General features: G+C 38.9%; 1 protein-coding gene across 1 annotated transcript in view; it reads left to right on the top strand.

The window, feature by feature from the left end:
• C25H1orf21 (chromosome 25 C1orf21 homolog) overlaps positions 1 to 24,922 on the top strand; it is a 236,971-nt gene that overhangs the window by 113,050 nt on the left and 98,999 nt on the right. The window contains exon 3 of the mRNA XM_007989207.3: positions 9,074 to 9,168. Within this exon, the coding sequence (XP_007987398.1) occupies positions 9,074 to 9,168 (95 nt within the window). The remainder of the gene's footprint in view (positions 1 to 9,073; positions 9,169 to 24,922) is intronic.

Here is a 24,922-nt window from a genome sequence, read left to right as displayed (position 1 = left end):
TTCAGAAGGCAGTCACACAAATGAAGAAGAGTTTTTGGAATGGTCATATAATTTCCTAATCCCAACAGCCATCCTGCAAATCCATGACCGTCAGTCTTGATGGCAGTGAAGAAGTAACTACAGATGAGTCAGCAGAAGTTTATTCCCAGCCCTGGAAAAACAACTCATGTTTTAGGTCCTCCTGATGATGGTGGAGTTTCATTGATTTCATATACAAAGGAGGGCATGTGAGATACTGTATTAGTATCTTTTCATATTTGCTGTTATTGAAATATAGTTTACCCTGAAAAAGAACATCGTTGTTTGTGGAAATGACACATTTTGTGAAGTGCTGTAGTCCTGCAGGTTTTGTAATGGATATCAGTATACAAAGAGAACTTTTCATTTTATCAGAAATTTACTTCACTACCCATTTGTGGGGAACATTAGTAAGAGCATGGGCTCTGAATCAGACCACTGGGTTCAAGGCCTGGCCCAGTCCCACCACTCTGTAGATGTACAGCTAGATAACTGTGCCTTAGTTTCCTTTTCTTTATGATGGAGACATTAATGGTTCCACTTCATAAAGCTGTTGTTAGCATTAAATGGGTCATATGTGAAACTTTCAGAACTAGATCCAGAACATTGAAAGGGCTCTATAAATGATAGCTCTCATTTCTCGTCCTCCTCCTCCTCCTCCTCCTCTGCCTCCTCCTCCTCTTCTTTCTCCTCCTCCTCTTCCCCTTTCTGCTCCTGTTCACTTTAGTGAAGGAAGAGATCCTTGGTTCTATTGCTTGGCCTTAATGCTGAAAATATATATCAAAGTTCTAGTAGAATATCAGCAGGCCTTAAAATGAAGTTACTTGAAGATAAGTTGTAAAGACATTGCATTCATTACCATATATTGGAGAAAAACTTCAGTTTTCTCCTTGTTGGTGCAGTGGTGGTCAAATCATCATTTCAACACAAGATTTCACAGCATTTACTCTGGATATCACATTAATTCCTAACTTAAGTAGCACAGGGCTGGTATTCTCCCACTGATAAAGGCCCAAAGACGTGACAAGAGAGGGTATGGTAGTTTTTCTGATGTTATCCATGAAGGCTAGATGTACTCTAACTTTTACTCATCTCTCTGTGATTTACAAAGGAATGTGATTTGGAAATGTGTCCACATTCTTTCTGAATCCATTTATACTTTATTCCTACATCATCTCCTGAAAAAATTATTTCTTGTGCTTTGTGGTAGGAAAAAAAAAAACTGACTTGGTAGTTAAGAGCCTGTCTCTAGACTCAGACTAACTTGGATTTGAGCCCAGCACTACCCTGTGACTAACCAACCAGGGACAAATCTCTCTGCAACTATAATAGAGAGTCATGATACTAACCTCGTAGGGTAGACACGATGATTAAGTCAAAGCAGGGGAGAGGATAGCTGGCTAGGACAGCCTTTTATCCTGAGTGGTTATCAAGGATAACAGGAATCCTGCTAGGAATAGTTGAGAGGATTTAGCTGACCTGAGACTTCAAGAGTCCCAGCAGTTCTTCAGTGGGTAGAAAATGAGCACCGCTAGGAGAGTCAGAGAAGGGCTCTTGAGAAATTAGATAAATGTCTCTCAGAACAACCATGTGTGTCTTCCCTTTCTGGAAGCGGCTTCAAAACCTTGGCCACTCATTCTGTTCCTTGATTGAGAATGATTACTGTACAGCACAGGTGTTAAGCCCCCTCCTCCTATGGAGAGCCTTGGTTTGCAGCACACCTTCCTAAAAGAGTCCAGGCTGGGTTTGGATCTGGTTGTATGTCTTTTGTCGGAGCTTGTCAGAAGATGAATGTTCCAGGGTCCTTAATGACTGGATAATAGTTCCTTGGTCACTGAATAATGAACCCCAGATGAATGAAGGAAATGTGTTGTCTGGCCTCGGGAATGATTAAATGATTCAGGAATGGGGCCTTCAGGTCCTGGACCTCTTAATTATTAAAGGTGCTGTCATGACAGAAGCTTTATCATTTTGATCCTTCTTATAGAACCTCTGAACCCTAAGGTCATCCTTTCCTCTTTGCAGCTGAGGGCGCCTTTCATCTTGTCCCTCAAAAACACGGGCAAGACCCTAGGATTGCTAAGAGACCAGATCATCCTATGCATACACATCTCAACTCATTCAGTTCACCCAGAAAGGTCTATACTCAATCTCCACAGCACACAGCTGGGAAGTCACAGAGCCAGGTGCAGAAGAGAAAGGCCGTTTGAAGCCAGTGCTGTGTTCATTGTAATTCACTGGTGTGCTGTTTCAGTGACAGTTGAAGGAGAAGGAGCTGGTATCATGATTCAGTGGCATTCTCTTTTTCCCCTAGGATAAGTCAAGACGGCGCCTCATTCTGAGGACAGTGATGCCTCCCGGTCTGCAGGGGAAGGCATGTCTGTTGGAGGAGGCAGGAAACAAGGCCCTGGGATATGTTGCATCTTAAGCCTCATACCCCCAGCCCCCCGGCAGCTGACCTGGGATAAGGATTCCGCCCTCTTGAGACTCGTGTGTTTCTCTGGCTCCTTCCTAGTATTCCCCATGTGTTCTTCCTCACCTGCCTCAACAGACTGGTTCATCTCAGGATGTATTAATCAATTCCACCTTTGCCGTTTTTCAGAGAGAGGCAGAAAACCCTGGATTAAGCTGGTTAGGAGTCTCTCCAGAGGAGATGCTTGAGGACAGGCCAGAGGAAAGAGGCTTAGCCTATTAATGGCAGCTTCAGTGCCTGGACATTGGCTAGGGAGGCCATATCACCTTCAGAATGGAGCCTGACTGCTTAGTAAGACTCGTATAAGGTCTTCGGTTCCCGTAGCCCTCTCAGCCTTTTCTTGTTACACCTGTCTTAACCCCTGGAATTCTACATGTTTGCCATGTTGCACAACTTGCCATTCCCCCCATTTGCCGTGTTCCCTTTGGCTTTGGAACACACTGACCCCTTGCCCAAAAGCTCCTTCCCACACGTAGGAGCTGTGTTCCTCAGGACTCCACTGAGATATGTCACGTCCTCCAAGACTCTGCCTAACCTTGGTTAGGGGTCTCTCCTTTCTAATCTTATAACCACCACCCTCACATGTGCTTTCCATGGCCATAAAAACTGTACACACTGCTTTCCTATTTTCTTACATCCTCTCCTACTGACCATTAACTCCTTCAGAACAGGGACTGACTGCTTCCTTTCCTAGACATAACCCCAGGGCTGAGTGTTGTCTCTGGCACACAGTAGGTGCTTTACAAATATTGTTGAAGTAAAGAAGAAACACAGAAAGGATAGCAAGCGACAGTGCCCAGCACTTGACTCAAGGACAGAAAGCAGGTATTTCTTTCGTCTTTATGTCTGGAGTAAAATCAAGAGGTATTTTTGTTCAGAACTTTTTGGGCCAGAAGTGTACCCATAAAATGGTGTGATTTGTGGGAGCTCACAGGAGTCAATAAGAAAAATGCCACACCTCTAATAAGAAAAAAAAGGCAAAGGATATGAAGAGACACTTCACAAATAAAGAAGTACAAATAAATGATCAACACATAGGAAAATTATCCAGTGTCACTAGTAAATTTTAAAACATTAAACAAAAAAAATAAAAATTAGATACCATTTTCATCCTTCAATTTATTACATATTTTACAAAATGATAATACCCTTTATTAGTGAGGCTGCACTGAGATGAGTCTTACACCACCATGTTAGTTCATTTGTGCTTTTGTAACAAAACACCACACACTGGGTAATTTGCAAACAATGGAAATTTATTTTTCACGGCTTTAGAGGCTGGGATGTCCAAGACCAAAGTGCCAGCATTTTGTATCGGATGAGAGCCTGCTTGTGCTTTCACATGCAGAAGGTGGAAGGCAAGCAGGCTAAATTCACTCCTGCAAGGCCTTTTACAAGGGGCTGTAATCCCGTTCATAAGGGTGGAACCCTCATGACTTCATCACCTTCCAAAGGCCCCACCTCTCAATACCATCATCATGGGAATTAAATTCAACATGAATTTTGGAAGGAATATCAACATTCAAACCGTAGCAACTACCAAGGCAATAATAAGCATCACCACAGGGCTTTTCATCTCTATTTGTTTGTTGGTTTGTTTATCTCTGGTTTAAATGTAAATAAGCATTAGGTTTCAGTAGTGAATAAGGATACAAAAGGCATATGAGAATTGCTGTCTTAGTGACATTAACATTTTTGGATTGTGAAGTATCATAAGGGATATGTACACATATGTACAGTCTTTATACTTCCCCTAGTAGAGATACAGTGGTCAGACACCATTCATGTTTAGTTTCTACAAACTTAAAGTCTAAAGACATAATTTTCCTGCTTGTTACTTTTAACACATCATATTTGTAGATTACTAGAATTTAATGTGGCCGGGCATGATGGCTTACACCTGTAATTCCAGCACTTTGGGAGTCTGAGGTGGGAGGATTGCTTGAGTCCAGGAGTTTGAGACCAGCCTGGCCAACATGGTGAAATCCTGCCTCTACAAAAAATCAAAAATTAGGCAGGCAGGATGGTGCACACCTGTGGTCCCAGCTACTCAGAATGCTGAGGTGGGAGGATCACTTGAGCCTGGGATATGGAGGTTGTAGTGAGCCGTGATCATGCCATTGCACTCCAACCTGGGTGACAGGGTAAGATACTGTCTAAAAAAAGAAAAAAAAAAAAGATGTATCAAGCAATCTTATTTTGAAATGTTTGCCTTTATTAGGTTAATTTGAAGTGAGTTCTGGAAGGAACTGAGAATATTTTATACTAAGTGTACCAAAGCTTCTTGTTAGGAAGTTTATAACTACCCTAAAAGTTACTTAATAATGACTATTACATTGGAACTGACTAAATCACTTTCTGCTAGTAAGGACAGTAGTTATTGTTCAGGGACTGCCCAACTCAGGGAATTGATAGTGGTATATGAGGTCCTTCAGCTGAATTTTTGTGTGTAAGTTTATTCCAAATTTAGAGTCAGCCCTCATTATCTGTGGTCAGTCAAGTAGAAGATGGGCTCTCAGAGCATTAGTCTTCCCCTCAAGACAGCTGGTTTTCCTTGGGCCCTCTCTGCTGTCCTCCAGCCCCTCTCCTCCACATCCCTGCATCGGTTACTACAGAGCCCAGCACATAGGTACTCAGACTGTAATGAGTGTACACCTTCCAGATGAGGACAGTGTAGAAGTAAACCATAGTTAGCTATGCTGAAGTGATTGACGCCTTCACTCCTCTCTGCTCTTTAATTACCTTCCAACAAACTTGTGTTCAACCCAATAAAGATGTTAGATTCTGACCTATTTATCACTAGCTACAAAACTAGAACTCGTGGGCCACACCCCGTTCCTTCTAAGCTTTGCAGAGAGAAGATCTTTATAATTAATAGAACTGACTTTTAAAGGAATCAACTAGAGAAATGGTTGCTGTAATGAGTTTGGCATGTCAGGATTATTAAAAAGTTAAAAATGTTCATAGATATATGTTCAAGGGAGAAGCAGGAAAAACAGCAGAAGCAGCCTGTACCCACTACTGTTTGAGATCAGAAGGGATCTTACAGTTTTCTAAAATGTTGAAAATTTGAATCTACTCTGACACCTTCTCACCTAGTCTTCTTTTGATCAATGCCACCAAACAATCCCAGCCCCTCTTGGATGTAATCTGAGGCATAAAATGCTAAAAATATCACCCAGGCATTGCTTTTACCCCACATCTATTTTGACTAGCACAGCCTGCAACTGTTTACATGCAGGGAACAGGAGTCAGCCTACTGTTCCCAATGTGCATTTTAATAAGCCACCTGACAAGATCAACAGGAAGAAAAGAAAAATTGTGAACAGGTGCAAGGGAGCTGGGGGGAGCCGGACGAAGACAGGTCCTATGTCTCCCTGCTCTTCCTTGAGTCGGCCCGCTGTTCTGCTGCCAGGACCCTCTGGCTGTAACAGTGGCTGTCCACATTTCCTCCAGTGTGGGCTCTGATAAAGGGAACCTAAAATCTCAAATTAATCCCCCATGTCTTCAACAAAAGGAAAACTGAATTTTGGTAGTGATTGTTTTACTGTCATAATCCAGAATGCTTCCTTCATGCGCTGAGAGGCGGATCGGTGAGGTAGGACGTTCCTGATGACTGCCTTGCCTTGGGAATGCGTGGTGCATTTGCTGATGAGACGTCTGTTTCCAGATGGACATCTTCCTTCCCGGCACCAGCCTTTGAGAATGTGACAGACCATTTTTAAATATTTGCTTTGTACAAATTGTGGCCTATTGAAGGGTCTTGCCCAGCTATTTTTGTTTTACACCATGATGGATTTTGTGCGGTGTGTTGTGTAAGTAATAATGATAGGTCTGGCTTTGTAGTCGTGGCTGTTTGTTTTCTCTTCCTTTGTATCCTCTAACACCACGTTGGCTAGCCAGCCAGGGTTGTTAATGACATGTTAAAGCCTATCTTCTGTCTAAATTGGTGGGGATTCTGTCTTGATTTAAAAAATGGCCTGTGTTTAGAATAATGCTGCTTTGAAAGTCGTGTAGCTGGTAGCTTTTCCATTTCATTGGAGAAGCATATTGGAAAAATAGTAATAGTTTGTCCACTACCTTCAATTTAGTTGTGCTCCCTGGAGGGATAAGAAAATGAAGACTGAATGTTGCTAGGCTGCTCAGAGTATGTCTGCACTAATCTGTGGCTTGGCGGATGAGAGAGGACTGTGGACAAGGCAAGGGCATCTCCTTCCTAGGAGAAACCTTCACCAAGCAATGGACCAGGGGCCATCTGGGTCTTTCCGAAGGTTCTCCTTAGGTCCGAAAATGTTACCCTCTTCCCCATCCTACAGACAAAATCATAGAATCCACTTGTGATACATATGTGTGTGTGTGTGTGTGTATGTGTGTGTGTATATATATATATCAGTATTCTGTGTATTTAAATAATTAGAAACTCACCATTAACAATTAAGTCACAATTTAGTTCAGTTAAAGGTTATTAATAGTAGGCCGGGCGTGATGGCTCACACCTATAATCTCAGCACTTTGGGAGGCCGAGGCGGGTGGATCACCTGAGGTCAGGAGTTCGAGACCACCCTGGCCAACATGGTAAAATCCGTCTCTACTGAAAATACAAAAAATTAGCCAGGCGTGGTAGCAGGCACCTGTAATCCCAGCTAGTTGAGAGGCTGAGGCAGGAGAATCGCTTGAACCCGGGAAGCGGAGGTTGCAGTGAGCCGAGATCGTGCTATCGCACTCCAGCCTGGACGGTAGAATGAAACTCTGTCAAAAAAAAAAAAAAAGATTATTAATAGTAATTCTCTCAGTCTGCCAGGATTTATAAATATTAATGTCCCAAACTGAAGTTAGGGAGACCCATTTTTACCTTTTTTTTAAAAAAATTTTTATTTTTATCTCTGTGTAATTGTATTGGGGGCAAATTTGTCAGTGTCTTCTCTTTTTTAATTAACGATTGTTTTTCCAAATTCTCAGTAAATAATCCTTCATCAAATTTGTCAGTATTATTAATTTACATTCATTTTTGTCTCTTCAAATTACCACGTTGGTATGTAAAATTCTTGTGTGTTGTAATTGTGGATCAGAATCTGTTGATTAACTTGTTAATACATTTAGGACCTGGTATTCCTAAAGAGCTCATTACTGAACCTCACACTAGTCTTTCTAATATCTTTACAAAAAAATAAAATCAATAATAACTCTAAATTGTCAGATGGAAAAGACAGTTGGCTTAGCAGTGAACATGAAGTCTTTATTCAGATTCATGCAAATGTATTACATTCTTAAGAATGATAATTTTGAGAAACGTTTGAACAGCATAATTACTTGCAGAAATATTACTATAACGAACATCTTTGGTAGTTGTGTGTTAAGGGTTGATATGATGAGGAAACCTGAAACTATATTACTATATTAGAAAGTGGTGTTATAGATACTAAGACAAGAAATTATATAAGAATATAGTCTTTGTACCTATTTAATCATCGTTAATAAGAAAATATATTGCAACTTTCTGAACTGAAATATAAACGCTCTTAGTGATAGACAGCTGTCTTTCAGGTGGCCCCTATAGTTAGACATTACTCCATGCCATATGCCAGACAATCGTCAGTTTGTTGGTTGATGATATTTTCTAATTTCACAATTTCTGTGATGTTTCCCACAAGTTGGGTTAAGAGTGATTCAGAGTCACACTTGTTTTTGACTTTAATGTGCTCAAGTCATTTCCTGTTGACAGGAATCTGATGGAAATGTCATCATAGTGATCACTATTCTGGAGAACTTAAGCTGCAAGTTTTCCTGAGTTTGTTCTATCATGTATATTAATCCTGGGATCTGTGTTCTCTCTCTGGCTGTTGCAGAGGCTAGATCCCATCCACATCCTACTATACTCTCCAGCCTTGAGTGATATACCTACCCATTTCATCTGTTAAGTGTAATAGCTCTTCATGCATATGACTTTACAGAGAGATTGAATTAAAGTGTATACATTATATATATATGACATATATATACAATATATATATATGTAATGTGAAATAATTGTAGACTGCTAAAATTTAATATAGGAATCACAGAAAGAAAAGTCTCAATTCTTCAGTTGCTTCTATTTATCAATATAACTCTTTAGTCTTACTCTGTTTTTTCAAAAGAGAAATTAAAGAATGAATATATCACTGAAAATTGCTGGCACAGGCATTTTGGACTAATACTCTCTTGAAGAAAAATAAGCATATTCTCTTGAATCTGGTCAGACAATTCTGTGATATGTCCTAGTGTAACATACATTTCAAAAAGTCTTTAGAGATGGAGTATCCTGTTTCCTCTGCAACATTTGCTGTCTGTGGAAGGACCAGAAGTGACACTTTGATTAGCTGCATTCATGATGCTAAGCTTTTTCCAGCAGACAGAGGAGAGGGCCTCATAAAAAGATCTAATGTGCCTGGTAAAGCTTCTTCCAGATTATTCCAAATGAACCACATATGAAGGCCACAGGTGAAAGAGTCTAGCAAATTACGCTATTGGTATTTTCTGACTGACACTTTTCTACTGTTGGGGAAAAAATTATAAAATGTGTTTTCTTTTTTTGACACTCAGATGAGTATAGGATCAAACCAGTGGAAGAGGTCAAATACATGAAAAATGGGGCAGAAGAAGAGCAGAAAATAGCAGCCAGGAACCAAGAAAACTTGGTAAGAATTGACTTTCTCACTTAACAATGAATTTTAGTGACACCATTGTAATAAAATCTGCACTGCATGTTTTAACTGCACTTACACACTGGCACAAGATTTCTTGAAAATGCTGCAGCTATTTATAGCTTGCCTGGAAGCTGCACCATTACTCCTGTATCCTGTTTGTCTCTGAATAAGCCCTTCTTTAATCTTGATGGGGAATGCTCCAGGGAAAATATATCAAAACTATTAGTGTTTTAAAATAGCTGAATTTAAGGGAAAAATAATGATGTAGGATTGAGGTTTGTGAGGGGAGGATTGTTTTAGTTTTGTTTTTTTTCTACTTCTTTTAACGCATATCCAAATCAGGATGAATGGTTGTTTCATTATTCTAGACATGTAATGTTGACAAAGTTGCTTTTCAAAGGAATCGAAGGTCATTTTCAAAGTAAAAGCAACTTACTTCAAGGTAAGTCTTTCTTCAGAGAGTCAGTCCTTCACATTCACAATATTAAAGATATTGTGGGTTTTGAGTTTATGTGAGAATTGTGATGATCTGAAACAGGAAGTTAGGAATCCCTTTTTTGAGTAGGAATCAGCATACACATTCCATCTTAACATCCCATATCTATAAAAACATTTAACTAATTATAACATAGATGATTTCTTACAAGTGATTACAAATTGTTAAGAATATGTATTTACTCAGTTGTATTGGAGCAAAATTGTTTTTGTTGTTTATATTTTATTTTTGGATTACTTATATTTGCTTTTTTCATGATTGAGTTAAAATGTATTTTTAAGAAGCTTGCAATGTCATATAATACTTTCACTTGACTTAAACTCATTTTTTTATGATGTGCTTTGTTTTTGTTTTAGTAACTTCTGCTACAGCAGAGGAATTTGGCAAAATATTAAGCAGTGCACAGGAGTGTTTAGGGCTGTCATTTTCCATTACACATTTGTGAATATTGAAGGCTGATTCTTTTCCCTAATTCTTTTCTGAACATATGATCTATAACTTGAAATACTGAAGTATCAACAAGTGAACATTTTAGATCATTTTCAAGGAATGAAAATATACCTAGATATTGAAGTTTTGCTTCATAAATGGGATTTGGATTTTAAATATCACTTAAGACACAGAGATTCATCATATCTAGAGTGATAATGTATTTTAACATTAACACTTAAATCCAGGAAAGTAGCTATGACAAAATACTAAAAGTTAATATTACCAGACTGTCTACGTAGTGTTTATTTTGTTTTGAATGGATAAATCGAAGACCTGAGTATTGAAATATTAGTAGTCATTTTTCTACTTTATTTTGCTAAACAACAGAGTTTGTCCTTGTTTGATATAGTTTCAGCTTGAGTTATCAATCTCATCCTTAATAATAATATTTACTGTAGAGGCTAGAGAGCTACTTGTGAGTAGTCTGGCAGTGGTTTCTCCTTGAATCTACTAATGTGTGTCTCTGCTTCACATGCTTATGTCTCTAGAACCAAAGAAGCAACACCTTGTATAGTTTGCGAGGTTTTTCAGTGTGCTTTCGTCGTATTTAGGACCAGTATAACTTTTTTCCTTCTCTCTCAGTTTTGCAATCTTTCAACTACTTGGTGCTTGGTGTATTCTTTTTTAGCTTTGTGGTCAGAAGCAGACTGAATAGAGATTTGAAGAGAGAAAATTTTTTGGTCATTCTGATTTATTTGTGGATTATCTATGACAAGCCTTGCCCCTTTGCTCTGCCAGCCAGCCACAGTCCAGGCTCCCAATAGAGAAGTGTGTAAAGGTCTGCATGGGGAATGGAGAGTAAATAGCTATCTTTGATCCTGAAATTTCTAGACTGTTTTCCAAAATTAAGTGACTGTTCAGTTATTTGGTAATTTGTTGTCTTTGTTAACTACTCCATCCTTTGGGGTACATAATCAAGTATGGACCATACACATCATTTGAAAAAGTACTAATAGCTTCCTAAACTTGAAGTTTAATATTGGAAGATGGATAAAGTAGATTTAACAATTCTTTGTTTTTTTTAAAATAAAAAACACTCTTTAAAATAAGTGTCAAGAAGTTCTTACATTTCAAAGAATGATATTAAGATGCAGGTTAAAGTGTTTTTTAAAAGTTTATTTAAACTCAAACTATTGCATTGAAGGGGCTCAGCAAACACAACCAAGGAAGTATGGCATGATGGAGAGGACTCAGGGTTCCAGGCTCAGCTCTGCCACTTGCTCACTGTAGGATCAAGTTCTTTATTTCTCTAAACCTCCCACCCATCACATGAGGAAAAAACAGTTCCTCACAGTCCTGTTGTGAGTATTACATGAGATGATAGTCGTAAGCTTGAGTTCAGTGCTTAGCACATGATAAGCACCTGTAAGAGTTAGGCATCATCATACAAAACAAAAAGAAAGAATAAAGATGTTAAAAGCAGGTTTCTTTCTTTTTTCCTTTATGTTAATTGGTGAGAGGTTTCTAAATGAATACTTATTCATTTAGTATTCATTTAGTACCTATTATGTACAAAACACTAAGTTTTGAGAGACACAGAGTGCTTAAAGTCACAGTCCTCAAGGAGCTTACAGTATAATTTCATTCAGTTCAACAAATACTTGATTGCCTCTTGCAAAGAGAGTGTCTTTGCACTAGACTCTGCAGAGAAATAGATAAATAAGGAAACCACTGATCCTCAGGGTGCTTGTATTGCAGTGGACAAGGTACGTACAGAATGACTATAAGTAAAACAAGGTGAGATTGAACTTGAAGAAAGAAACACAAAGAGCTGCAGCTATTCAAAGGAGGCAGAGAGCTCGTCGATTGGGGTATCAGGACCTACTTCATGAAAAAGCTGACATTTACGATGGGCCTCAAAGTATAGAATGGGGGACAAGTGCCCAAGCAGAAGTAACAGGTGGAAAACATAAGATACATTTAATAAAAAGCACATAGTCCTTTTGGTTGGAGAATAGCAGAGAAGAGGAGTAAGTGTCAGTAGGGGAGCAGTGGGAGATTAGAATCAAAACGTAGATGGGCTAATGTGTAGAGCCTTAATGTCCAACTGAGAGGCCTAAAATTAATGCAGTGGATTAAATGGAGGCTTTGAGTGTTCATAAACTGGGGATTGGCAGGATGGGATTATAATTCAGGAAAGTTTACGTGGCAACAGCTGATGTAATATAGATTTGGTTGGGGAGCCAAAATGGGAGACCAGTCACAATAATTTTTTCAAGAGGCAGTAAGTCTGAACCAAGGTGTTGGCAGGGAGAGTAGAAAAGATTTGGATAAGGTTGCAAAAGTAGAAGCAATAAGATTTGACAGCTCATTAGATATTAAAGAAGATGAGTGAATTGGGAGATAATGGTAATGCCAAGATTTAGACCTGCTGGAAAGATGATGGGTTGGTCGTGGTGAGAATAAGTAGTGACCATAATGATATGGTGAAATCAGCAGGAAGATTGTGTTTGAGGAAAATATAAGGTATCCATCCATTCATTCATTATTTATTCCTGTTAATCCTTAAAAAGCTCAAAGTATAGTACACAGAAGAAAAAGTTAAGCCATGTATCATACGACAGTGTAATAAGTGCAGTAACAGAACTTCACCTGTTACTACCAGATTCTTAGGCAGTCAGATTATTTGGGAGACACAAAAGCACATCAGACATAAACCTCCCTTGGGAACCCACTTTCTGATAGCAGATAGCAGGCATGTGACCTAAATTACCACAATTCAGGGTACTATGTGAAAATAGAGGTTGGTTTTGAGTAAGCAGAGCTTTAGGAACTGTAGAACATTCATGTAGAAAACTGGTGAAGAGATGGAAATGAAGGTGTGCAGCTCAGCAGCATTGCTTGGGACATGTCAGGTGTTCAGAATATTTTTGTTGACTTGAATGAACAGAAGAATGAATGAATAGGCATAGTTGGGCCTATAGGTATACATTTAGATCAAGTTGATGGCTGAACATTTGATGTATTAGTCCGTTTTCATGCTGCTACAAAGACATATCTGAGACTGGGTAATTTATAAAGTAAGAGGTTTAATTGAGTCACAGTTCTGCATGGCTGGGGAGGCCTCAGGAAACTTACAATCATGGTAGAAGGGAAAACAAACCCATCCTTGTTCACATGGTGGCAGGAGAGAGAAATGCATAGTGAAGGGCAGAAAAGCCCCTTATAAAACCATCAGATCTCATGAGAACTCACTCACTGTCATGAGAACGGCATGGGGGAACTGCCCCCATGATCTAATCACCTCCCATGAGGTCCTTCCCCCTACACGTGGGGATTACAATTCAAGATGAGACTTGGGTGGTGATACAGAGCCAGTGTCTTGAATATAAATGGGGCAGCCAAAAGGAAGAGAAGAGACAGTGGTCAAAGAAAGCCTCTTGAGACTCCAAGGTCCGCTTCAAGGCCCTCCCTAGGTGATCTGTGCCCACAGGAGCCTTTGGTTTCTGTCTTGCACTGCCCTCCTTGCTCACAGCAGGCCTCATCATTGGTTCATTGTTTAAGATTCTCCTTTATTCATTTGGATTATATCCAAGTTCTTTGTAGTATTCAACACAACTGTTTGGGATAACTGTGCGTAATTTGCTCAATATGTGTTCCTCTTTTGGACTGTAAGCTCATGAGGCTAAGAACTTTATCTTTTTGGCCTACAGTTAGGTGTCTAGCACCTGACAGTTCTTAACACCTAGTAGTTGCTCAACAATTACTGCAGACCTCCAGTCTCTTGAGCCACTTGACATCAGGCCTATGCGATGGAGAAGATCATGTTGGTTTTCTGAGGCTGATGATAAATGATTTATATGTCAGTCATTTCTGTACTCACAATATGAAGATGCTCATTATCCCAATTTTCATCATTGCTTAATGTCGTATATTCCACTTTGCTTCTCTCAGACTTTAATTCTATCTTAAGGATGGTGGTGTGAAGTAGTAGCATTTGCCTTGGAGAGTATACATAGATAAATATCAGTATGGGCTCTAACTTCACCATTTCTAGCTTTATAATTTTGGCCAAATATTGAAAACTTTCAGACTTTAATTTCCTCATCTGGAACCTGGGGAATCACAAAATTATTAATTATTGACACAGGGGTCCCCAAGCCTCAGACCCTGGACCAGTACTGGTCCGTGACCTGTTAGAAACCAGACCACACAGCAGGAGGTGAGCGGCAAGCGGGTGAGGGAGCGAAGCTTCATCTGTATTTGCATCTGCACCCTATCGCTCACATTACCACCTGAGCTCCGCCTCCTGTCAGATCAGCAGTGGCATTAGATTCTCGTAGGAGAACAAACCCTATCGTGAACTGCACAAGTGAGGGATCTAGGTTGCATGCTCCTTATGAGAATCTTAACTAATGCCTGATGATCTGGGTGGAACAGTTTCATTCCGAAGCCCCACCCCTTTGCCCCTTCACCCTGGTCTGTGAAAAAAATTATCTTCCATGAAACCAGTTCCTGGTGCCAAAAAGGTTGGGGACCGCTGTATTAAAATATTAGAAGAAATTATGTGAGAATATGTTTACAACCCAAGCAAAGGGAGGGAAAGCAAAAGCTATGAAGAAAAAGCTTTCTTTCATTACATTGAAATTGAATACTTTTGTAAAGCAGAATCGCTACAAAAAGTAGTTTATAGATAGGCAAAATCCTGGGAGGAAATTTTTATGATAAATAAAAGACAAAGGATTAATGTCTGGGGTTTAGAAAGAACATGTACATAATTGAGAAAAAGATAATCTGTTAGAAAAATAGATAAATGAACAGATGGTTTACAGTAGAGGGGATATTGGATGATAAGCATATGAAAATATGTTCAGTATCACTAGAACTGTGGATACCCTCTTAACCAGCTCTGCCAATCTCTCTCTGAAAGACACTGGCCGCAGCCAAAGCATGCTTGCCTGGATGGCTGGTAGGCTGTTCACTAGAACACCTCTGTGCATTTGCCTCCACAGTTAATTGTGTGTTTTCCAAGAGCTGGTTTGCTGGTTCCCAAACTGGTTCATACTGGTTGAATGCCATTGTAATTATGTAATTTAGTTAAATAATATATAAGCCAATGAAACACAAGTATGGAAAGAACTGTTTCAGTGAAAATTAAATCGAATGCTTTGGAAAGTCTTGATGAAGGCAAATTACTAAAAGCTTGGTGTTAAATTCTGTGCTCAGATTATTTCACAAGGTCTTTACATTCCCACTTCATATAAGAAACCAAAACAGGGATCTTAGGTGAGCATTAAGGATATGGTCAATGCAGGAGGTGAATGTGCAGCCCTTGTCAGTGGTTCCTTGCTGAAAGGAGAAACCTTGTTCCTACATCAAAAAATGGGAGTGGGCTGGGTGCGGTGGCGCATGCCTATAATTCCAGCACTTTGGGAGGCCAAAGTGGGAGGATCAGTTGAGGCCAGGACTTTGAGGTCATCCTGGGCAACATAGCAAGACTCTGTCTCTACAAAAATAAAAGAAAAATAGAATTAGCTCTGTCTAGTGGTGCATGCCAATAGTCCCAGCAACTCAGCAGGCTGAGGCAGGAGGATCGCTTGAGCCCAGGAGTTCAAGGCTACAGTGAGCTCTGATCATGCCAGTGCTCTCTAGCCTGAGTGACAGCAAGACCCTGTCTCTAAAAAGAGGAAATATACATTCATGTAATTTAAAATAAAATCATATGTTTAATGTATATATACATTTAATTCACTGGATTGTTTAATTACCAGTTTGGATGATGTTGCCTAAGAGGACTTTTACTGTAATCAGGGAAAGGCAGATTATGACATGATCCCAGTTTTCACCCGTTAGATTGGCAAAATTTTGAAGTTTGATAATGTCAGATTTTGGCCTGATTATAGGAAAATAGGCGTTCAAATACTAATGGTAAACATTTTGGAGGATAGTTTAACAACATCTGTTAAAGTTTAAACATGCACACCCATAACCCAGCACTGCCACATCTTGCTGTCCACCCTAGCAGCTGCCCATGTGCATGAGGAAGCTTGCACAAGACTTGTTCACTACAGCATTGTTTAGATTAGTGAAAATTTGAAAATAACCTCCCTGTTTGTCAATACACGAATAATACAGCTATATTACACAAGGCAGCAATTAAAAAGAATGAGTTAGAATTCTACGAGCTGTCATCAAAAAATCATGCAGATTGTGGAATGGATGTGTATAGCATGATGTCATTTAAGGTTTTATTAAATAAAATAAAACAGAACAGCAACACTCTGTATTTTCTGTGGGTACCCATATATGTATAGGTATTCATAGATTAAAAACTGGGTGGATGTATCCCAAATGACTAACAGTGGATACCTGAGTTGATGGGGAACCTAAAAATGTAAAGGTTCAGTTTCCTGCTCTGCAAAATGGGGAGAATAATTGGAGCCACTTTAGTGGGAAGTTATGAAAATTAAATAAGATATACCTGTAACCTCGTTGAACACTTCCTGGCATAGAAAATGCCATTCTTGGCTATTTTCATGTTACTTTTATTAGTGGAGTTGGGTCTGGTGGGAATGGATTAGAAGAATTGCATGTGGTAAAGGGCATTTTTATCCTTAAACTTAAGGTTTTTAATTTTTTCAAGAAAGTATGAGTATATTATCTGTGTGATTTAGAATTGATTTTTAAAAAGGGAGATAACAATAATAAAAATCCAATATTGACTACTTGGGAATCTGCAAGTAGAATTATGACATTTTCTCCTTATCTTATATATCCTCAGTTTTTAGTCCTCTGTGAAGTCTGATGAACAGATTAGGACTGTTAGAACACAATTAGAAGGAACCTCGAGAATCATTGGGCTTTGCTTTATGTAGGTTACCAGTTTTGCATATAAATGATTTAAAAGTTTATTACCCTAGACTTGGCAGTATTCAGATTCCTTGGCCTTTCTAAAGTAAGTATTTTGACAGATAAAGGACATTCCCATTTTAGTTTCTAAGTGTTCCTTCTTACTATACAATAAAACATCATTTAAGGAAAATATTAAGGACATTAAATAAGGAAAATTATTTCTTTAACTAACATTTGTCATTCTCAGCCCATATTCCCTTAAGAATATTAAGCCATTTGATGATGGATTTTTGTTTGTTTGTTTGTTTGCTTGTATTTCCTAGCTTTACACATATTACATTAGTTTTGGTTTGTTCGTTCGTTTGTTTGTTTTGAGTCTCACTCTCATCCCCCAGGCCGGAGTACAATGGCATGATCTCAGCTCACTGCAACCTCTGCCTCCCAGGTTTAAGCAATTCTCCTGCCTCAGCCTCCTGAGTAGCTGGGATTACAGGCGCCTGCCACCACATCCGGCTAATTTTTATAATTTTAGTAGAGATAGGGTTTCACTATGTTGGCCAGGCTGGTCTTGAATTCTTGGCCTCAAGTGATCCACCTGCCTTGGTTTCCCAAAGTGCTGGGATTACAGACATGAGCCACCACGCCCAGCCTACGTTGGTTTTTGATTCACTGTTTCCAGGTATCTTTGTATAAATGAAAAGATTCTTTTATCTTTGATGACATATAACATGGTTGGTTGAGCTTTTGATTTCGGTCTTATCTATAGAGTTGAGGACTAATTTGAAACACCCGTTCACAGTCATCAATTCCTGAAAACAATTATATGACAAAATTAAAACAAACAAAACAGGATGTTTTAATGTGCATTAGCAGAAAAGGAGAGTGAAATCAAGTTTTAGACATGACTACGTCCCCCCCTACCTATGGAGCTTATGAGAGCTTCCTTACCTATCTCCAGTGCATTGAATTTCCAGTACATATCAGGATATCTTTACTGGATTAGTCCATTTTCACGCCACTGACAAAGACATACCCAATACTGGACAATTTACATAAGACGGAGGTTTAATTGGACTTACAGTTCCACATGGATGGGGAAGCTCACAATCATGGCAGAAGGCAAGGAAGAGCAAGTCCCATCTTACATGGATGGCAGCAGGCAAAAAGAGAAGGAGGAAGACGCAAAAGCAGAAGTCCTTGATAAAACTGTCAGATCTCATGAGACTTATTCACTACCACAAGAACAGTATGGGGGAAACTGCCCCCACGATTCAATTATCTCCCACTAGGTCCCTCCCACAACACATGGGAGTTATGAGAGTACAATTCAAAGTGAGATTTTAGTGGGAACACAGAGCCACACCATATTAACATCCAGCTGCAGAAATGAAGACTTGGAAATTAGGAGGCATCCCTGATCAGATGAAATGCTTCAGAAGCTCATGTGAGCTCTTTGGAGCAGTGGCATCCAGTTGGTGAAAATTGGGAAGTGGCCCTGATCCACAGAATAAGCTGTGGTTGAAGCAGTCCCCTGTAAGGGGGCTTGTGTTTTCCAAAGCATTTGATTGATTGGCAACCTGAAATATAAACCAGAGGATATTCTGTAATTCACTCATTCACTGTAGGTCAGTAGGAAAGCCAAGAGCTCAAGATCACAGTCGTCATATTACTCTATTTGTTAGAATATAACTTGTGAGGAATAAAAGGCTTGTGAATGAATGTTATAAACTTTCAATCACTAACAAAATGTTTGTTATAGTAATATACATTCCCCTGTAGATGTTCTCATATTTAGGAACCCTCTACAAGTCCATTTGAACTCTTTAATAAGTACTATGTTTACTTTTCCTATGACTCTGTAGAGCCGCTAATATAACAGCAAACTGACTTTTCTGTGTAAATGTTGTTCCTGATGACCTTAGAGATGACTATTTACCTTTGAGTTCTCACTCTCAAATGCAAGGTCAAGTAATTATTTTTAGAGAACTACTAATGCAAAAGACCATGACTTTGAATAGCCCCAATTTCCCAAGCCACTTGTACATTCCTAGCACTTTTGAGAATAAAGTAAAGGAAACCGACAAGAGTGAAACTGATATTAATAGACAAAGTGTCAAGCTATACGAAGTACTACTTCTCTTCTCACCTCTCTCCTTCTAGGGACAGATTGGATTTGAGCACAGGCTGAGGCTGGGATGGATTATAAGAGAGAGTTCTAGACTTGAGGGAGGTACTTCATAGTTTGGGGGACCTCTAGAGGACTGAGGTGTTCCCCAAACTGAAGTGAAGATAGATGGTGATTCTAGGTATCTGATTTAAATAAGATACACCTTTCTAGACAGCTTAATAAATACCATTTTAAAGCATCAGATTCATCCCCAAAGATCTCATGGTTCTAACTCAGTAGTCTCTCTCCTTATTCTCTCATGCCTATGTGATGGTGACATCAGCCTGAACTTCTTCCAGATAATTAGAGGAATAGCGTCAGGATCCCAGGCACCATCTATCTGAACATTTTAGTTTCTTAAGGGAATAACCTTACTCACAGGAGTCAGTAAATGGTTTTCACAGTGTCATTCTCTCTTCTCTTTGTTGTGGCATAGAAGGTATAAGAGAGAAGAATCGTACCCCTTCATCGATCTTGGAAGACTTCCTATATCCAGCTAGCATTTTTGTGTTACTTGAACCAAGCACAGTCAAGGTCTTAGAGATTATTCTGGCACTGTGGTAATTTGATTTAGAGTAGAGCTGGAGTAGAGTTTCATTCTCTAAGGATGAGATATTTGTTAAATCAGTCTTCCAAGTTTCAAGTGTTGAACAGAAGCAAAGTTTCTGATTCGGGAATAGAATACTGAGAGAATAAAATAATGCACACAAAATTGCTTTGTAAACAAAAAGCCCAACAAATTATAATGATTATTGTTATTGCTAGTTAAAAGGACACCTGGCTTCATTTCTGTTCATTGCTATTTTATACTGGAAACAAAGTGAAGGCACAGCATGCTTGTGCGTGTAGGTAAGAGTTAATACCTACTTCCCTTGAAGAAAGAGTTATATCTTCATATTACACTTCAATCTCCTGTGAGGAAAGGATGATATTAAAGTATATCTCAACTTAACATACACAGACATTAACGATTCCCGTGGTTTTTGAAGCAACTACATAACTGCAATCCTGTTTAAATGTTTTTTTTCTCTTTTACATGCTCAATACTGAACTGACCATATTCAGTTGAACACAGTGTTAGTGTCCCAGTACAACATATCTCTTGAATCAATTTCTATTTCAGTGTACTCTCACTATCATTTAGGCATAATATAGGCACTGAAAGTGTGTAAGGATTGACAGCGCACAGTTGCAAGTCTCAGGAAACTCAAGAAAAAACAGATAAACACACTATGAGTCTCTGATGGAGGTTGTTGAATGAGACCAGGGCCTCGAATGAGACCAGGTTTTCATTGGCAGATGAAATTGGGAAACGGATTTCGAGCAGAAGGAATAGTGTCGCCCCGGAATGGAGACATGGCATGCATAATGAAGTGGTTTGGGAGGCTGATGGAATAATTTAGGAAGTGTTTATTTAGCTAGTTAGGTTTTGTATTTTTTTTTTCCTGTCGGCACAATAATTTTTGGTTTACCAATAGTCACATTGGCCAGTTTGCAGTATTTGTAACTACAGAAAAAATAGAACAGACCTCTGCTGGTCTAATTTAAAGACTGGGGTGTTGATAATGACTTCCCTTTTCCCAGCATTGTTATAAAATGTGATTGCTTTTAAACATGCTTTCCTTAGATGCAGGGTGCTATCTAAAAGTGGTTGAACATATTTACTCTTGACCTCCTCCTGTCCAGTAAAGGATAGCATCTAGTTTATCGCCTGAAACTTTCCTGTTTAACTTTTGGAAATACAGCAATCATAAACAATACTTTAGATTTCTGGCCTCTTCTCCAAGAGCAGGACCCTGATATTTAAGTAGAAAATGGAAAGAAGCTGTCTTCAAAGCGTGATCCTGTTTGACCTACATGGTCATTTTAGATACCGGATTTGTTTATCTCACTAAAACATGAGCATGTTTTATATGCAAGTGGCCCCATTGTGACACCTGAGTAGAGGGAAATGAGTAACAATTGAGAGGGCCACCTTTAAGGCTGGGCCACTGTTACTAGAGTACCCAGAACAATAACACAGTGGTGTTACTTTCTGCAGATTGTTCAGATTTCTCTCTTATTCCCTATGTGATGCTAAAAATAAAACCAGAGCATATAAGTTTCACTCATCTGTTGGCAAACTCAGTGAGGTAGCTTCACCCAAAATTAATAATTTATGCCCCGGAGGTGAGAGTATCAAAAGCAACCAATATGTTTCCAAGAGTCTGGGCTCTGGTAAGTGTTTCTTCCTTCATTTGTGAGCAAATAATAGCCAGTATTAACAGACAGATTCACCAGCCTTATGATTTTTATTTTTAAAAGGTTTTTGGTAGTTCTGAAAATGGAGTTTATTCCTGTCATCCAGAAAAGATAGAAATAAATAATGAGGCATAAAAATTTTATATATCTTCCTTGGAGGGAGGAGGAATATTGTTTAGCTTGTCAACATTATAATAGGTATATGAAGGTGCCATTGTAAGTGCCTGCTTCATGTTCATAACAGGATCAATTTATTTACTCAATGCTCTGTATGATAACAGATGCCAAATTTCTTCTTTCTTTGAAAAGTAAAACAACTGATAATGAAAACAATATTTCCCAAAATGTAATGAGATGACTCAGTTTTTTGGTTCCTGTTTGAGTGTAATGGTACATAACAGAGTCTCATTTACTGGCAAACTTCTGCTTATAACTGGATAACTTGAGAGCTTGCTTAATTTTAGGCAAATACTTCTTTTAGGATTTTTACAGTTGAGTGCATAAAATGAGACAGGAATCTGGTGAATGGAACTGGAATATGAGGTAGGGCTTGGTCTCAGAAACAAAGCAGAAGATTCATTATTAGCACTGGGGTCTGACATGATCAGGGTCTTCCAAATACAAGTCAGGGTTTCTTTGCTTCTCCTGAGTCTGAGATGCAATGAAACCAAAGGGAACAGCAGGGAACACCAACTGCAGACAAAGAGAATGGAGAATCTCATTCTAATGATTCACAATGATGCTTTACTGCCCATAATGTTTCCGCTCAAATGAAACAATCTCTGCTGGCCAGGAGATGGCCATCTAGCGAGAAAGTAAACCACACATAGCTAATGGATTTGATTTACTCCTGTTATTTTCTTATTTAATTGTACTTTAAATAATTGTACTTTATTTAATTGTACTTTTAAAATTAACCTTTCTTTGTTTGTAAACATACTACTTGCTTGAATTGCTTTAAAACATACATTAGGAAATACAGAAGTGAATAAAACATAAAAGCAGACATAAACCCCATAAGGATCATTTATGTTTTTATGCCTAATATAAATAGAAATATAGAAATACAACTTTTGTTTTTGAGATGGAATCTCGCTCTTGTTGTCTAGGCTGGAGTGCAATGCCACGATCTCAGCTCACCGCAACCTCCGCCTCCCAGGTTCAAATGATTCTCCTGCCTCAGCCTCCCGAGTAGCTGGGATTACAGGGATGTGCCACCATGCCTGGCTGATTCTGTATTTTTAGTAGAGACAGTGTTTCTCCATGTTGGTCAGGCTGGTCTCGAACTCCCAACCTCCACTTGCCTCGGCCTCCCAAAGTGCTGGGATTACAGGTGTCAGCCACTGTGCCCCGCCAATATAATTTTTTTTTTCTAAACATAATGGATCTGAATTTCTTACAATGCTAAATATAATCTTACCATATGTGTAGAAATCATGCTCCTAGGGTATTTTCCCAACTGATTGGAAAAACTATAACCATACAAAAACCTTTATGTGAATGTTGATAAGAGCTTTATTCATAATCACCAAAAACTGGAAGCAACCAAGGTGTCCTTCAGTAGATGAGTCGACAAACTGTAGTACATCCAGACAATGGAATATTACTTAGTAATAAGAAGGAATGAGCTAACAAGCCATGAAAAAACACGGATAAGTGCATATCGCTAAGTGAGAAAAGCCAGTCTGAAAGATACATGCTGTATGGTTCTACTTGCATGATATTCTGAAATAGGCAAAACTGTAGAGACGGTAAACAGATCAGTGATTTCCAGAGATTTGTACAAAAAAGAAGGGTGTGTAGGTGAAGCACAGAGGAATTTTTTTTAGGATGGTGAAACTATTCTGTATGGTACTATAATGGTAGGTACATGTTACTATACATTTGTCAAAATTCATAGAGCTTTATAGCAAAGAGAATGAAATTTAACATACATAAATTAAAAACACAAACAAAAATGAAAGCCTGGGGATCTCAGTATAGAATACAGACTATGACAAAAGAATCTAACAGTATTACAAATATGTGAAATAACCTTACTGAAGAAGATTGAGGGAAAGATGCCAACCTAAGTAACTTTGGAAAGCAACGAAGACGGTGAGACCAAAACTAAAAGCAACCATACATAAGCACTGTACTAATTTTTACTGTGGAGGTAAGAATGAACAATTCTGAAAACACTACCTGTACTGAACTGAAAAATTAAATATTGGCTACTGGATGCTGAAGCCAGGTTTCTCACTGTTGGAGTGGGAGGTTACAGATATTTAATAGGGGGTGGCTAGAATGATCCTGTGGCAATAGATTAGAGTTGGAGATGTCAGTATGAACTGATACTTAGCTTAATATAGATACAGATAGAAAAATATTAATAGATATTTGCACATGCATGTGTAAATACATATGTTTATAGGCGTGTATATATGTGTAGATATAAGTATTTATACATGTATATATAGTTGCAAAAGTATAGATACCTGTATATATACACTTATTTTATTGCTCTGTCAGTTGAGAGGGCCTAGAAGCAATGATACCCCAGTAGCAATAAGCATACCCCACATCCAGATCTTGTTTCTAATACCATTCTCCAATAAAAGGAACTAGGGCTTCTTGAAATGTCTGAGTCTAGGGCTGGAGAACATGTAAGAGGCTCCTGGTGCGTCTTGTAGTGTCAGAAAGTTAGGAAGTGTGCGTACACACATACATACAATATGATGGGATATGTCAAAGGGACATGGGAGCCCCCTGAAAAGCTCTAGTGACCAAAGCTGAAATAATTTGAGCAACAAAATATGCAATGTAGTGTTAGGTTACACTATTAATCTAGTGGAGAATACAAACTATATACTTTATTTTTTATTTTATTTATTTTTGAGATGGAGTCTCACTCCGATTTGCCCATGCTGGAGTGCAGTGGTGCAATTTTGGTTCACTGCAGCCTCGACCTCCTAGGCTTGGGTAATTCCCCCACTTCAGCCTCCTGAGTAGCTGGAACCACAGGCACATACCACTACGCCTGGCTAATTTTTTGTATGTTTTGTAAAGACAGGGTTTTGCTAGTTGTCCAGGCTGGTCTTGAACTCTTGAGCTCAAGCAGTCCACCTGCCTCGGCCTCCCAAAGTGCTGGGATGATAGACATGAGCCAGTATGCCCAGACTTACAAAGTATATACTTTATACAGAATATAAAATAAATATCCATGAGTCCATACTGATGTAAATGATTGAATAAATACATGCAGACAAATTGATAAATCTGTGCAGAGTAATTCCATATCATTTATGTAGATAGTCTGCCCTTGAGGAGGTGGAACATTACTACTCAATTAGTAAGTGTGGACTGCGCATAATGACTTCCTTACAAGAGTACAGTATGGAAATTGGGAAAAATTGAGAACTTTACAATGGAGAAACCTGACAGACAATACCTCAGCCAGGTGATCAAAATGAACCTCAACAGTGATAAGTCATGTTGATAGCATGTACCCTTGATGTGCTGTGATGAGAATGGCATTTTATCTCTGTGGTCTTCCACCCCAAACCTTGAGCTTCAGT

This window comes from Chlorocebus sabaeus, chromosome 25 (assembly GCF_047675955.1).
Source record: "Chlorocebus sabaeus isolate Y175 chromosome 25, mChlSab1.0.hap1, whole genome shotgun sequence".
In the NCBI taxonomy this organism is placed as follows: Eukaryota; Metazoa; Chordata; class Mammalia; order Primates; family Cercopithecidae; genus Chlorocebus; species Chlorocebus sabaeus.
Note: the sequence above shows the minus strand (reverse complement) of the source record. Positions and strands in the feature narration are given on the sequence as shown.